The sequence below is a fragment of the Procambarus clarkii genome, chromosome 44 (genome assembly GCF_040958095.1).
Source record: "Procambarus clarkii isolate CNS0578487 chromosome 44, FALCON_Pclarkii_2.0, whole genome shotgun sequence".
In the NCBI taxonomy this organism is placed as follows: Eukaryota; Metazoa; Arthropoda; class Malacostraca; order Decapoda; family Cambaridae; genus Procambarus; species Procambarus clarkii.
Window position 1 is genome coordinate 21,217,346 of NC_091193.1, and position 15,965 is coordinate 21,233,310.

The following is a 15,965-nucleotide window of genomic DNA, read 5'->3' on the forward strand; positions in this document are numbered from 1 at the left end:
TTTGGCAATTACCCCTTTTGCAGGTAGACAGTTCATGGGTTTATAACCCTATGGGTGAAAAAGCATCTCCTGTTTTCAGTCCCATAATGTGGCTTATTTGGGCTTAAAACTGTTGTTCCTTGTCTGTGTTACATGTGACCTTTAGAAGAAATTGTCCAGATCAACATCCTTCAATTTATAATTAATTTAAAATTCAATGTGTTGCAGGACAGGAAGCCAGAGTGTATTCATACACATTTTGGCTTTTAACAGGGTCCCGCTGCCCACCCAAAGCCAAATTACTAACCCCACCCAGGATGCAACCCACACAACAAGCTTGACCAACTCATGAGTACCTACTCAGTGCTAGGTGAACAGAGGTATTAAGTGAAAGGAAATGTGCCCAAGCATTTCTGTCCCGCCTGGGATTTGAACCCAGGAATTCTCGATTGTGCGTCACAAACGAACCCGACTGTACTACCGGGACCCTAATTTGTTCAGTATTTTCTAAAGTTTCAATGAGAACTGCACAGTCTTGCCTGGTTAGCAGTGCTGTTAGCCCTGTGGCCCTCAACCACTCCTGGTATGATAGTTGAATTAGTTCTGTCAGTAGGGTGGTGTATTGAGGGCAGGGCAGTGTAATGACTGTAGTGCAGTTTCCAATTTGTATTTTAACATTCATATATTGTAATATCTTTACAGAAACATCCAATGCAAAGTAGAAAATGACACTACCTATATATGACAACAAAAATTATGTCTGGAGATGAAACAAGTGGCTGGACATGGTGTAAAGTGGTCAATTCATATTGAGGGTTTCCCCCCTGAGGGCCATATGGGTCACATTTGTGTCATTATGAGGGCCACACACAACTAATTGAAGTCATTTAACAACAATTATTGCAGAATATTTTTATTACTTGAACTTAGAAACACACAATGTGCATACAAATGATTTAGTGGCTAGCCACATTCATGAATACAAAGTATTGAAGCAGTGTAACAAAAGGAAAAACAACCAAAATTTTAAACGGCAACATAGACTCCTATGCAACAGCAACAAATACATTGTACAAAAATTAACAGTTCAAAATGAACATTTATTTACGACTATTCAATCATCCTTAGTGTTTTGTTCCTAAAGCTTGACACCTCTTTTTAATTACAATTTTTGCTGTCTGGCTGCAATTTGGTCATCAAATGACCAAATTACAGTATCCTTTGCGGTGGTGGCAGGTGTGTGCTTGGAAAGGGCCGCATGAGGTGTGCTTCCCGGAAAGGGAAACACAAAACAGGAGATGCTTTTTCACCCATAGAATTGTAAACCCGTGGAACCGCTTACCCGCCGAAACCGTAAACGGCAAAACTCTGCTGAGTTTTAAAATACAGCTGGAAAAGATCATCAGGACAAATGGGGGGGGGGACCTTTGACAAGCCACTGGCTTCCTGTCCTCTTCGAGTATACGAGTATTAGTGGCCCTCAGGTTATATAAAAAAAAAAAAAAAAAAAAAAAAAAGTAATGTTTGGCCAGCCTGGTGTAATGCACTTTGCAATATGTCCAGACATCAGCCACTGATCTGGTTGGATGGACATACTGTACTACATATTTGTATTTTAATTTTTTCAGTATAATCATGTAAAATATTGTACTAGTATATATATTATTATACCCCCCTTTCATTTCAGCACTATAATGCAACATTTCTAGGGTAATTTACCTGGTTCCTGCAAATTTGGCCACCATTTGGGGCAGACATTGGTATTACCTGTACCTGTTATGTCAGCCTGTCCATTTAAGTTGCCATAATGAACAGAAAATGGTGTACTATAACACCTGATCCTAATCTTACAAGGCAACCCTAACTTAACGTAGTCTAAGTGAACCATGCATAGAAAATGTGAGTGTTTGAGTTACTAGGATTTATAGTACATCATATTTTGTCCGTTGGAAGTTTTGACATCAAAATGTAATGTATTATTTGAGAGCACAAGTACAGTATGATACATGCACTAGGCACCCTAAATTTTGGTGGCAGTTTCCATGGGAACCAGAGACCATTGAGATCTGATACTACTGAACATGGTATCATGGTGTCTCTAGTCGTCAGATGTTATCTAATTGTTTGCGTACTTTTTAGGTGGAGCCACCACAGGCATCTCCAATGGTGAGCAATAGCATCACTCTTTTCAATGTTCGGTGGTTCATGCCTTGGAAACCACTGGCCATTATCAGACCTTATGGTCTTGCACATTATCAGACCATAGGGTCTGATAATGTGCAAGGTAGCATGCTGAATAATCACATGTTGGTGGCATTTTCAATTGATTTGGAGATACAGTATAAAATTTGGTTTCAGAGACCAGGTACTAGCAATGGAGTGTTTGTGGTGTCTTTATCCAGCCACATTGTTTATTATCTATTAAGCATGTTTCTAGGTGTCTACTCTTGTGTCATCTTACAGTTTAAGAAGTACACATTTACCTGAAAACAAAACCTATTGAATATATTTAAATGTAACCCCCCTTCAATTAAACACTAAGGAAATTAATTCTTATGACTCATGTTAACGACTAGTCTTGGAAAACAAAGTGCTATAATTTTTATTCCAAGTTTATATATTCATCATATTTTAATATAATACTTAGGAGCATATTAGAAGAGCTCCTGTAATTCTTGGGGTTTCTTTCTAGCCATTGATGCAGGCAATATAATTTGATGGATTTTAGGTGCTGGTGGCTGGACACTGACAACCAACTAGATGCAAGCAAATTTCTTATTACATTCCTATTATTGGGGATAGGAAGCCTGTTAGGTTTATTGAGGTCCTTCAAGATCAATAAGTTTCCCTCCCAAGGATCCAACCCACAACAACTGCCTAACTTACTTTTAACTATTTTGTGTTAGATGAACAGGTACATCAGGTATAAGGAAATGGGCCTGAAATTTCACCCTCTGCATGGGAGCTTAACCCGGGACTACTGTTGAGGTAAATACCTCAGTGCTACTTATATACACAGGTTTTACTGTATGCTTCAGACAGTCCTTCAACACTTGTGTTGAAATTTCAATTGAAGATGCTTGCCTTGAAATGCTTGTTAATCACACAACCAAGGTGGGATTCACCAGTTTTCAACAATCCAACTATTTTAACTCGCATTTCAACAATAATGTTCCTGAACTCCTCATTTACCCTATGAGATATGGCTTGTTTTCTTTTTACCTGAATTTACCTAAAGGCCACCATTTTTAGTGGCCATATCAGGGAGAGGAAGCCGACAGCTTGTCAAAGGTCACCTGATTATTCCCGAGGATTCTTTCCGGCTCAGTTTTAAACCGAAGTACAGTATTATCTTGGCACTTAAAGAGCTTTGGCAGGTAAGCAGTTCCTTGTAGTTTATTACTCTATGAAAGAAAAAGCATCTCTTGTTTTCTGTTCTGCAATGGGGCGCTTGTTGAGCTTGAAGCTGTTGCCCTTAATAATGGTCTGGATAATACACAAGGTATTATAGACTGTGAAGTCTAGTATTTAATGAAATTTGATTTTACTTCATCTATCTCGGCCTTCAAAACAACTGCTTAGACACATCATTAGAGAGTACTAAACACACACCCAACACTTCACCTCTTACAATCATTACAAAAGAAAAAACTTGAGAGATCAGCTGAAATATATATTACACTTCTCTCAGTTATATCAACAAACCAACAATAATTGCTAGCCATGTTAATTAGCAATTGATTCAAAGACAATCTTGTTATGAATATTGTATTTGACTGATGGGCTTGTATTTGGGCAGTGTTGTACCTCAAGCTTAGAGGTGTTGTATCCTACAGGCAACACTACAGGTGTTGTATCCTGCAGGTGCCACCACAGGTGCCACCACAGGTGTTGTATCCTGCTGGCGACACTACAGGTGCCATCACAGGTGCCACCACTGCACCTGCACCACCACCTACAACTTGGGGATTGATTTATCAACAAAAACAATAACAAAATAATATTTGGCAACTGGACATTCATGCTGTCAAGTTGACGCTGTCTGGTGACCTGACCTCTTAACGTCCCATGATGACCCCTGGAGGGGAAGGGACTGAGCACCTGTAGAGCCTGCTAGAGCACCAGTAGAGCCCCAGTTAAGCCCGTGTTGGCGCTCTCCAGGAATCCATACAAGTCAACTCCCGATCATCCCCCCCCCTTTCAAATTCCTCCCAGAGACCCCACGACCTAAAGAAGCGATAAATCTGGGCCAGCAACACTCACCTATGTTGTCTGTGTTGGAGGAAATGTTGACTGGAGGGTCCAGACACTCGGCACGAGGTAAATTATGGTCGTCAAAAGCGAGAGTGCGACAATGGCCTCGTCTCACCTGGTGCCGCGGAACGCCCCGACAGGAGGCCCACCCTCCGCACTCACTCACTCCTTAAACAAAGTAGGTCTCCTTCCCTCACCAGACACTCTAACCCCTTCAGATGCCGCCCAGCACGCCCACCTGCTGGTGATTAGCCAGGAAGGTTGAGGAGGGTGTGAGGGGAGAGGTAGGTAGAGAGCAGCGAGCGTTCGCCGCGGGTTTGTGATCCCGTTGTGACGCGAGACGGAGCCTCTCTAAGAGAACTGGAGCCACGGCACACTCTCCTAACCTGTCTTTCCAACCCTCCCTACTCACATGTAATAATAAGTAAATAATATATAATAAATGTTTATTCAGGTAAAGTACGTGCATACAAGAGGTTATACAAAAATTGATAGGTTTATAGATAGGGCTGGTATATACAATGCCTAAAGCCACTGTTACGCAAAGCGTTTCGGGGAATCATGTACGTCTTAATGGGTTTTTATTTATTTTACTTTACCTGGGCCTCTCTGTGGCATACGCGCCTAACTTATCTTCCAGCCTCCATACACTGATATATATATATATATCTCAGTTTGTATTTATCTCTCTAGGGTAGACTATCTTAATATCTAAAATATTCTAATATTTAATGGGTTTTGAAATGGTCAAAGGATTGGCAGATACAGTTTAATGCTGATAAATGTAAAGTTCTGAGGTTAGGTAATGATGATAGAGTTACAAGATACGAGCTAGATGGTGTTGTGATTGCGAAGTCGGATTGCGAAAGGGATCTGGGAGTTATGATTAGTAAGAATTTAAAACAAAAGGATCAATGCATAAATGTTCGTAATAAGGCAAATCGGACACTTGGATTTATTAATCGCAGCGTTAGTAACAAGACACCTGGTGTGGTTCTCAAGCTATATCTTGCTCTAGTTAGGCCCCATTTAGATTATGCAGTTCAGTTTTGGTCGCCATATTATAGAATGGATATAAATTCACTTGAACGTGTCCAGCGTAGGATGACTAAGTTAATTCCCCAAATTAGAAATCTTTCATATGAAGAAAGATTAACAAAGCTTAAGTTGCATTCACTGGAAAGGCGAAGAGTTAGGGGTGACATGATAGAGGTTTACAAGTGGATGAATGGACATAACCGGGGGGATATTAATAGGGTATTAAAAGTATCAACACAGGACAGAACACGAAACAATGGATATAAATTGGATAAGTTTAGATTTAGGAAAGACTTGGGTAAATACTGGTTCAGTAACAGGGTTGTTGATTTGTGGAACCAATTGCCGCGTAACATTGTGGAGGTGGGGTCCCTCGATCGTTTCAAGCACGGGTTGGACAAGTATATGAGTGGGATTGGGTGGTTATAGAATAGGAGCTGCCTCGTATGGGCCAATAGGCCTTCTGCAGTTACCTTTGTTCTTATGTTCTTATGTTCTTATGTTCTTAATCTCTAATATTCTAATATATCTTAGAATATTTAATATTCAAAGATCAGATATTTTCTACATCGCCCTGCCCTGGTGACGCTCTATTACTCTCTCATCTCTCCTTATCTGAACTATGGTATTTCTGCTCGAGGTTCTACTACACAAAATCATTTACGTCCTCTAATTACTCAACACAAAGCTGCTATTAGAACAATATCTAACTGGCCCCAGACAGCACTCGGTACCCTTACTCAAATCTCTGAATATGTTAAATATTAACTCACTGCACATCCTCTCATGTGTACTCTATATATTTAAAACTCTGAACTGTAATGTCAATTATGACCTTAAAAGCTTCTTAGAAGGTTGTAGCAGAACCCATGGGCACCACACCAGAAACAAATATCTATTTGATATTCCAAGAGTACGACTTAATCAAACTAGAAATGCTCTACAAATTAAGGGACCCAGAATGTGGAATGACCTTCCCAATCATATCAAAGGCTGTACCTCTCTCAACCAATTTAAGATAAAAACTAAATACTGCCTAATAAATTAACCTACCTTACCCCTAAATGTCAACCTATATCTTATTATTTTAAACAATGCTGTTTGCTGACCAACTTGTATAATTGCTATTTTCTGCCATGTTCCCCCATTTTTTTATTTTTTTTAACACAATTTATACTTTAAGCTCAATTACTGCTAAAACAGTTGGCATTCTTTCTAAAATAAGATCTTATGTACCTCGCTCTGCCCCAGTAGCGCTGTATTACTCTCTCATCTCAATTATGGTATCCGAGCCGAGTCGTTAGTCATTCACTCTGCCATGTAGAGGAGCTAAATAAACAGGCCGTCCTCTCGAGCTGTCACAACGTCAGAAAAATGCTGTACTAAATTGCGCGAACCTAACTGATGGACCCAAGAATAGAAAACGTAACAGCCCGTCAATTTACCGAGCCGCTATGATTTATAGTGCATTATATTTTCACGTTGGGGATTTTAACGTGAAAATACGTGGTATTATTCGAGGGGACAGACAGAAATGCTGTTGTGATGCATCCTTCCCACGAGGTCTTGACACTATCAACATTCGCTGCCTCCGGCGTTTTTACAATCACACACTGATCGACCTAAAATTGCATATATTTTCACTACATTTTATATTGTAAGAATATGTGGCCTAAAAGACAATATCAGAAGTTATCTCTTGGTAGAGACAAGCCTAATCACAGGTTAACAGGCCAATAATTGTATAATAATGAATGCTGTTTGTTCAAAGTTTCAGATTACATCGTGCATTCTTGTGTAGAAATGACATCATTACTGATATATACCTTCTGCTGATCAAGCTAACAGTTCTATCAGTACTATTTATGATCAATTTATGGTAGTCAGTTTGAGTACAACAATTATGCCCATCAGTATTGCGATACAAGTTCGTGAATAATGCATATTATCATTCTTGCAGAATCATCATTGACAAAGCACAGCAGCAGCTGCTTGTTATGATTAAGAAGAGATAATATTTATCTATATAGCGTTATCAGGATGGGGCCAACAAGGGCAGTGTGTGGCAGTGTAGCAGTCTCCGGCCAGCCTCTCACCCTCTCATCAAGGTATGTGCCTTAAATCACCATTGTTGCTAACACTGGCTTCAAAAACATTTAAGACATTTGCAGACAAAACACGTTGTTTCAATCATGCCATTAGTTCACAGAATTCACGCACATAGTGTGACAAGATATACTGTCTGCCTTCTTTATGTGTGTAGTGAGGCAATATTATATTGCCCATAGTCTCGACCACGCTATAGTCTATAGTGTTCATCACAGTTATAATGTTATGTATGCGCTGTATATGCAAGTCAAGCTTTCGCTGCTGTCGTGAACACTACAGTTTATGCTTACAACCTGCACTCTGAACTCGTAGAGGGTGCTGTCTATATTATATGAGAGAATATATATTATATGAGAATGTCTATCTAAAGTTGAAGGCCAGACACCTGGCCTCGTCCAAATTTACAGGGGGAATGGTCCGAGGTACGGGAGGGACATAGGCTAGTCGGGGTAGGTTAAGCCACCTAAGCTACCTTAGGGTAGCCACCTAAGTTAAAGGCTTTAAAAAATATTAGCAATTATAAACACCCCTAGGCCACTTTCCCTGAGTATTTCACAGATTCAAGTGTGAAATATGGCGTATGATTAACAAGGAGTTTTTGTCATATAATTTCTAAGATCCATAAAGTTGTTTCAGAGGTTCTTAATATATTTTTCGAGAGAACGAGGAATTATGGATAGATTACTATAAACAGAAAAATTATTCCATTAATGTTGATACAAGCAATTTAAAAACGCCTCATATAAGCAAAAAAAGACATTTGATTTCAGATAATCCTAATAAGTGCCTTTTATCGGGGCCAATAATTTACAATAGAATAAATGATAGACTAATACAAATTCAACTGATGTTAATGATGAACACATGAAACCGTTGCAGGCTCTGATGATGTTAGTCCTTGCAATGTCGTGGGTATATTAATGCTTGTAATTCCCATAATGCCCCCAATATCTCGAGTATCAGCATCATTAATTATTTATCGGTCATATGGACCTAGAGGAAGTAAACGGACAAATATTGACGGCAGGAAAGGCATTAACATGCAGATAACGATCTCCGTCTTGCAGTTTGAACTGATGCGTAGTAAGCAATTATCAGGAGAAAATGCTAAATCACTCTTTATGGTTATTTGGGCTCTGATCGTTGTCGGGGACAGGAAGCCTGTAGTAATTGGGGTCCCTCAATAGAGCTATGCTAACGAGTGTATGACCTTTCCCACGATGCAAAACAACAGTGCTCAACTCCCAGGTACTTATCTATTTCTCTGGCGGCTAGGCTTGTATAGAGATGTAGATGAAGTGAAATGTAAAGTGTGTGTGGCCAGAGACAGAGATACACATTAGAGTATTATGTATCTTATCTCCGTTGAGGTCTGATAAAGACCTTAATCCAAATGTGTAGAGAGAATAATGGTGTCAAACCACGAATGGAAAATGAAATAAGAACTTAAGCAATTTTGTGTTAATACATTGTTAACTATACCTATAACTTATCCTGAGTCCTTTAATTAATGCACCTAGACAGTGTCTAAAGGCACAGTGGAAGACGGGGAACGGGAAACAACTAAGAAAATTCAGTAATCGATTTACATGATACTTGGAACTAAATGATCACAACAGTCACGTTACACTTAATCCCTAACACCTTAGTACCATACCGAGATATCCTTAATCCAGCACCTGCAGGACTGAACAAGGGCAAACAGCTAAAGTTGTCCCAAACAAATGGCGGGCAGTAGTGCAATCAGATGTAACACAAACAAGGAGCAACAGTCTCAATAACAACAAGCCACTATGTAGAACTGAGAACAGGAAATGCTTGTTCACCTACAGGGTTATTAACACATGGAACCGCCTACCCGCCGAAGTCGTGAATGCCAAAATTCCGTTAACTTTTAAATTACAGCCGGAAAAGATCATCCACTACTAGCCGTAAGTGACTTAACAATGAATGGGGTTGGCTGCAACAGGCAATTACTTACGTTTGCCCTAATATCAATATGCATGTCTAGCACTGAACAAATTCCACATTCTTGAATATCAGCTTATGGCTGGCCTACTTCTATGTGAGGCGGTCACCGACTAGCCTCAGCTTCGACCCAGCCTACGTGACGTCACCTCCGGCCAGTCCTACCACTAGCCAGCGACGTCCTTGATTGTGACGTCAAGCCCCATGGTAGTTTAGGTGGTTCAAAGAATAAGTCTGAAATCGCTTATACGCCGAAGCCGTAGATACGAAAACTCCTGATGTTTAAAATTCAGCTGGAAATTTTCTTTTAGGGCAAATGGAGGGACCTTTGACAAGCCGCCGGCTTCCTGTCCTCGTCGAGGCCACCAGTGTTAATGGCCCTCAGGTAAATTCAGGTAAGTCTCATTTCACTAATGGACGTCTGTATCAAGAGAAAACTTCCAGGGTGGACTATCGTATCCCTGACAGGCCGTAACACTATCATCAGAAATATACTGATAGCTGACATTTCTACACAAGTCGAGGAGGATGTCATATGCTACACAGATGACTTCTGCGTCATTCCGAACAGTGGTAACCGGCTGCGGACTCTCTTTGATATGCTTGCAAATAGATGTTTTGAATGTGGGCTTATCGTTTCCCCAGAAAAAACTTGGACCCTATGCCCCCCCCTCCTCTTTTTAATGTCAACGCATTGAAAACTGCAGGCAATACAAATACCTCGGTGTGAATATTAAGTGACTTTGTAAGCGAATTACAGCTTAGGCTTAAAGAAAAGCTAAAACCACTTTAATAACACTTGCTGGAAAGCGCATTGTTATTAATGTTAAATATGCCAGAATGTTCTACATGATGTTCATTAGGTCCCTAATTGACTACTAAGTACTATGCTATGACCCTTATAGATTTTCCCAGCGCTAGACTGTAAGCTTTAGTGAAAATTAAACACCAAGCTATGAAGATAATTCCTGGAGCCTCCAGGTGCACAAGAATTATCAACTTGAGGGGGAACTGAAACTCCCAACCACATGTTAAAGAATTGAAAAGCTCAGTACAACGTTCTGTATAAGGGTCATGAGAGATCCAACATCACCAGTGCTACTTACATATAAACTGGTACTGTTTACCGGTGGGAATTAAAGTGCTACCAACGCACGAGCGAGAAACTGTATGCAAGTAGGTTGAATTTACCAGAATTTACCTGAGGACAACTACACTTGTAACGTACGATTATGTTACGTTGTTGGGTAGATTAGATACACAGTGTTTAGTGAGTTTCATATTTATTTAGTAGTCTTGATTACAGAAGTCGGTTGGTGGCATTGTCGTAGAGGTTCAGACGGAGCTTGGAGCAGAGCAGAGAGCTGAGTGATGCCGGAGTCGTGGAGCTCTATGCGGGAGAGCGTGGCGGCTCGATGGGGAATCGCGAGTGTCTAAACACGGTGGGGAGCGAGAGCGTTGTAGCTCGATCCGGTCGTAGTCTGCTGTCTGCTCTGTGTCGAAGCTGTAGTGTTTGGGGTAGATTAGAACTGTATACCTGGTTGATACCTGGTTGATGGGGTTCTGGGAGTTCTACTCTCCAAGCCCGGCCCGAGGCCAGGCTTGACTTGTGAGAGTTTGGTCCACCAGGCTGTTGCTTGGAGCAGCCCACAGGCCCACATACCCACCACAGCCCGGTTGGTCCGGCACCTATGCACCTGTATACGCCGAGTGTCCGGCATCGTTTTCGGAAATTGTACTGTTGGCTATTTGCATATCGCTTGCTTATATTTGGTGACTACACTTCAGCTTCCTCCAACTGGATGGAAAGAGTGTTACCTGTAATTAGGGAAAGGATATGAGTAGTCATAATTAGTTAATTAGTGCTAATTAGTTTGTCATTAAGGTAATGAAAGATTGGAGCGAGTACAAGGTATACTCGCTACACACTCTAGTGGCTTCGACTAGGACAGAAAGCCGGCAACTCGTCAAAGATCCGCCTCATATGTCCTGGTGATTTTTTCTAGCTGGATTTTAATGAAAAGATAGTGATTCAAGTGTGTAAATGTCTTGTGCTCACCTACTTGGATTATTATATCCAAGCATGGATATCTCATCTACAGAAGAACATAGCTGTTTTGGAGAAAGTATAACACCAGGTAATAAAAATAATTTCAGAATTAAGTAAAATCTCATACCAGGACAGGTAGACGGCCTCAGGGCTCACAACACGGCAAATCAGACATGAGTGGTCGGATCTTATAGAAAGGTATTAAAATACTGAACAATTTGGAGGATGTTGATCCAGACAGTTTCATCAAAAGGTCAGATGTAACACAAACAAGGAGCAGTGTTCCAAACTCAACAAGCCACAATGTAGGACTGAAAACAGGAGAAGCTTTTTCACCCACAGGGTTATAAACCCATGGAACTGCCTACCCGCCGATGCCGTAAATGTCAAAACTTTTCTGGACTTTAAAAGTCAAAGGTACGCTTGATTATTCCTAGGGTTTTGTTACTTTTTTTTTTTTTACTGCTGCTCCAACCTATTGTACAACTTTCAGTGATTCTTGGATCGTGACTCCAAGGTCCTTTTCTTCATCAGTCTGCTACAAGGTAATGTTATTATTGCAGACGAGGAGCCACAATAACGTGGCAGAAATATGTTGACCAGACCACACACACTAGAAAGTAAAGGAACGACGACGTTTCAATCCGTCCTGGACCATTCTCAAGTCGATTGTAAGAATGGTTCTGGACGGAGCGAAACGTCGTCGTCCCTTCACTTTCTAGTGTGCGGTTTGGTCAACAATATTATTAAATTAATTTTTTTTAATTAAATTAAAATTACCTGAATAAAAATTTAATTAATTAATTTAATTTAATTTAAACATATAACATATGATTGTGAGAATTTACAATGAACTAGAGTATTTTTCACAATCCAATACTGTAAGTGGTTTTGCTTCTTTTGCAGAGTACAATATGGAACCAACTGCACCACAGGATGATGATCCTCCAGCAGAAAATCTTGTTGAGAAAAATGATGGCAAAACATGGAAGAAGGCCGATGATATACCTCTGAGATTTGATGAATTGCCCACTGAAGAAGATGATTGGATTCCTGTAGCTAGTGTTATTCGTGCCCAAAGGGAAGAAATTGCCAAAAGGGAGGCACAGGAAATCAAGATAAAGCCTCCACTAGAACTTGATATAAAGTCACCTAATTCAAAATCTAAACACAAAAATCCTGCGAAGCAACATTTGGAATTAAAGAAAGATTCCATAAAAGAAGAAAATAAAATCATACAAACCAAAGAGGATGCTAATATGAGTCCTGAGATACTTAATGAAGACAAAAATGAATCTGATGAGAACATTGATGCAGTAACTAGGGCCATGATTGACTGGGGTCTCAAGACCTCAGTCACATACGATCCAAAGAAGAGAAGCAAAGCTTCTATCAACTTAGATCAACCTAGTTATCAGAACTCCTTTGATGGCAATTCCTCCAGTAATGTAGACAAATTTCCAAAGGCACCTTCAGATAATTACAAAAAGAGTTATGAAAGTGAACATGCCAGTATTTCCTCAAACTCCACAGATGATAAGAACTTGCATCATGATTATAATAGACAGGAAAAGCTGTCTCAATCTACTGACTACAGTTCTTCCTATTATGAAAGAGCCCAGACGAGCCCAGAATACCACAAAGATCCTATTTCTGATAGAAGATCCAGTTATTATGATGCAGAACGCTATACAGATCCTATTTCTGATAGAAGATCCAGTTATTATGATGCAGAACGCTATACAGATCCTATTTCTGATAGGAGAAAAAGTAATTATGATCCAAGACACCAAAAAGATCCTACTTCTGATCGGAGAAACAGTTACTATGATCCAGGACACCATAGAGATCCTATTTCTGATAGGAGAAAAAGTTATTATGATCCAGGATACCATAAAGATCCTATTTCTGATAGGAGAAACAGTTATTACGATCCAGGATACCATAAAGATCCTATTTCTGATAGGAGAAACAGTTATTATGATCCAGGACAACATAAAGATGCTACTTCTGATAGGAGATACAGATATCATGACCCAGAACTAGATCAAAATCGTGGATATAGACAGGATCCTCATCACAACCATAGGCAATATGGGGACAGAGGACAAGCTCATCCCCACGAACCTGATCCATATTACAATGATGAACATGCTCGTAGTCCTAGGCAAGAATACGAGTTTGATAAATATGAGCACAACAAACATGAACAATATGATCGTGACAAACATGGCTATAGTAAATACCCCATCAATCATCCTAATTATGACCGTGGCCATGCTCAAAGCCATTATCGTGGCCATGACCTGGGTTACTAGCAAGGTGGTGGACCTATAAAGTCCCTATTATTCCTGAATGAATGACTGCTTGCAATGGAATTCTATGAATTTTAATAAAGCCTCACAAGCTCTTTCAGCTACACCACTAATGTTTACACCAAATACAAAATTGAAATCCAAAGGGCTACCAGGATCTAGGAAGAAAATCTTAAAATTAAAACATTCCTTGTGACAATGGGAGTCATGACATCATTGTGTTTGTTACTGGAGCTGCTTCTTTCATTGTGTTGAAGACGTGTACAGTAGTAGTCACTAGGCCCAGATTAATACCAAGTCAAACACAAACACTAGTGCCCCCAAAAAAACCAATGCAGTAATTCTATAACAGTAATCTGCATGTTTTCTGCAGCAGTGGTCAGCACAGGTCAAAACCAAAGGGTTAAATCTTCATGGCAGGAAAGAAATGTTCCTTTTCACCTGATGCTTCTGTCTAGCAGTAAATAGGTACTTGAGAGTGTTAGGGAACTATTGTGGGTTGCAGCCCAAATAATGTCAGTAGTTGGCCTAACAGGTTTCTCATTCCCAATTATGGAAAACAAATTGCCTAATTTTGAGATATGAGGGTTGTTACAGTGCATCAAAATATCCATTCTCTTTTTAACAATATTTATAATTATTTCCTATATTACCCTGAGTTGTAATTGTCCCCAAACACCCTGGTGCTTGATGAAAAGCAAAATATTTTGTCATTAACCCATAGACTGCTGAATTAAATTCTTTAATCAATTAATTCAGTAGTCTCACCAAATGCACTTCTTTTGGAAGTACTTTGACCACATAAATACTTATTAGGAAAATTGTTTGAGCAGAACGGGAATTAATTTTAATTGTCGCCGTCAGCGGCAGCTAGTTTATTGTGCATCCCATACTCATCCTGTGAGCAGTAGTGCAAAAAAAGAGAATTACACAAGGCACAAAAGGTCTTTATCAGACATCAACAGGGATTATTATATTAACAATTACATCTATCCTTCACATGTTGAATGAGCTAACATCTGGGTAACCCAAGACATGATCCTTAACCCATGGACAACGGCATGCTATAAGTTATTTAACCTGGGATCCACCTGAGTCCACTAGGATTCTGGAGGCATTGAACTAGTGCCAACCCAAGTTTTACAAATAATCTGCATGCACTCTAGTGAACATAATGAAGTTCTCCACCAGGAGCATTTGGTAAACTCCATTACCGACACTCGAGTGCATACAAGTTATTTGTAAAACTTGGGTTGGCACTAACTCAGTGCTTCCAGACTCTTTGTGGATTCAGGCAGATGCCAGGTTATTATAACTTTTTGCATGTCGTGATCTATGGCTTAAGGCACGCATCTGGGGTTACTCAGGAAGCTGGTTCGATTATATTTCCTGTGTATCACTTCTTATTGTTTTCCAGAATTCATGAGCAGCACTAAATTTCACTCATTGCCACTAATTTCACCGCTTAAAAACATTGTTACCAAACTTTTCTACCTACCATAATATACTTTAAAGTGCTGATAGCAGCCTAAGGGTTAATAATAAAGAATTCCACTGATTAGCCATAATACTGATCCAAAAGTTTTTTACCATCTTCCCAATGAATTATATCTTTCTGAATGTTGTAACAGTTAATGAATCTTGTTTTGCCATTTGTGGGTCAAATAAATAATTAAGAACATTCTTAAAAAACTCATTTATTCTGTGGAATCGTTCTTATATTGTATAACCAATATTATATTATTTGTGGTTTACTATTTCTTTGTTCTTACTAACTTTACTAAGACAATATAATAATATTTGTAAATGTCAGGCAATAAGATTACAGTATATGTTTTCACATTTACTATAACAAGATGCCACCTCCAACCTGTCATATGAGTACTGTAACAAAATACAGTACTCATATACAGTACTTAATTCAAAATAACAAAGATATATTGTATACAAAATACTTGTTTGCCAGTCAAGTTTTCTTTAACAATACTAAAAGTACAATTTAACTTTCATTTTCTTGACAAATGGTGGTAGTATTGACAAATAGGTAGTAATAGTAGTAGTAGAGAGATCATTGTTTGTACTGATATTTAAGGATTTGTTTATAGTGTTGGAACAACATTTAGTTTGATAGTTTAAAACAATACATTAAAAATTATATACAATACAGTATATGTATTACTGATCCTATTACATATCTTCATTTTATTTTCTTCATTCTGCTATGTATAGTTAATTTTTATACAAATAAAAAT

The 15,965-nt window shown here is 39.2% G+C and overlaps 2 protein-coding genes across 6 annotated transcripts in view; one reads left to right on the forward strand and one right to left on the reverse strand.

Moving 5' to 3' along the window:
- The window catches only part of trc (Serine/threonine-protein kinase tricornered), a 148,026-nt gene extending 143,419 nt beyond the window's left edge, over window positions 1-4,607 (reverse strand). For 2 of the 4 annotated variants that reach the window (XM_069300781.1, XM_045725798.2), the window contains exon 1: window positions 4,243-4,607. The gene's annotated coding sequence lies outside the window, so the exon portion shown is untranslated. The remainder of the gene's footprint in view (window positions 1-4,242) is intronic. The other 2 variants (XM_069300780.1, XM_069300782.1) reach the window with 2 other exon arrangements.
- Window positions 4,608-7,240: 2,633 nt separating this feature from the next.
- On the forward strand, window positions 7,241-15,877 carry LOC123745332 (uncharacterized). 2 transcript variants are annotated; one of them, XM_045725801.2, is made up of 2 exons: window positions 7,241-7,379; window positions 12,305-15,877. In XM_045725801.2, the coding sequence occupies exon 2, from the start codon at window positions 12,313-12,315 to the stop codon at window positions 13,714-13,716; it is 1,404 nt and encodes a 467-aa protein (XP_045581757.2). In that variant the 5' UTR covers window positions 7,241-7,379; window positions 12,305-12,312; the 3' UTR covers window positions 13,717-15,877. The 2 variants fall into 2 exon arrangements, with proteins under 2 accessions (XP_045581757.2, XP_069156885.1); XM_069300784.1 differs by lacking the exon at window positions 7,241-7,379 and adding an exon at window positions 9,660-9,743.
- The last annotated feature ends 88 nt before the right edge of the window (window positions 15,878-15,965 follow it).

What these genes read in the sequence shown, in the direction of transcription:
- LOC123745332 (XM_069300784.1), top strand. Translation starts at nt 9,665, where the DNA reads ATGGAGGGACCTTTGACAAGCCGCCGGCTTCCTGTCCTCGTCGAGGCC. An exon ending in TGGCCCTCAGGTAAATTCAG is followed by an intron (nt 9,744 to 12,304) that starts GTAAGTCTCATT and finishes CTTCTTTTGCAG; the next exon opens with AGTACAATATGGAACCAACT.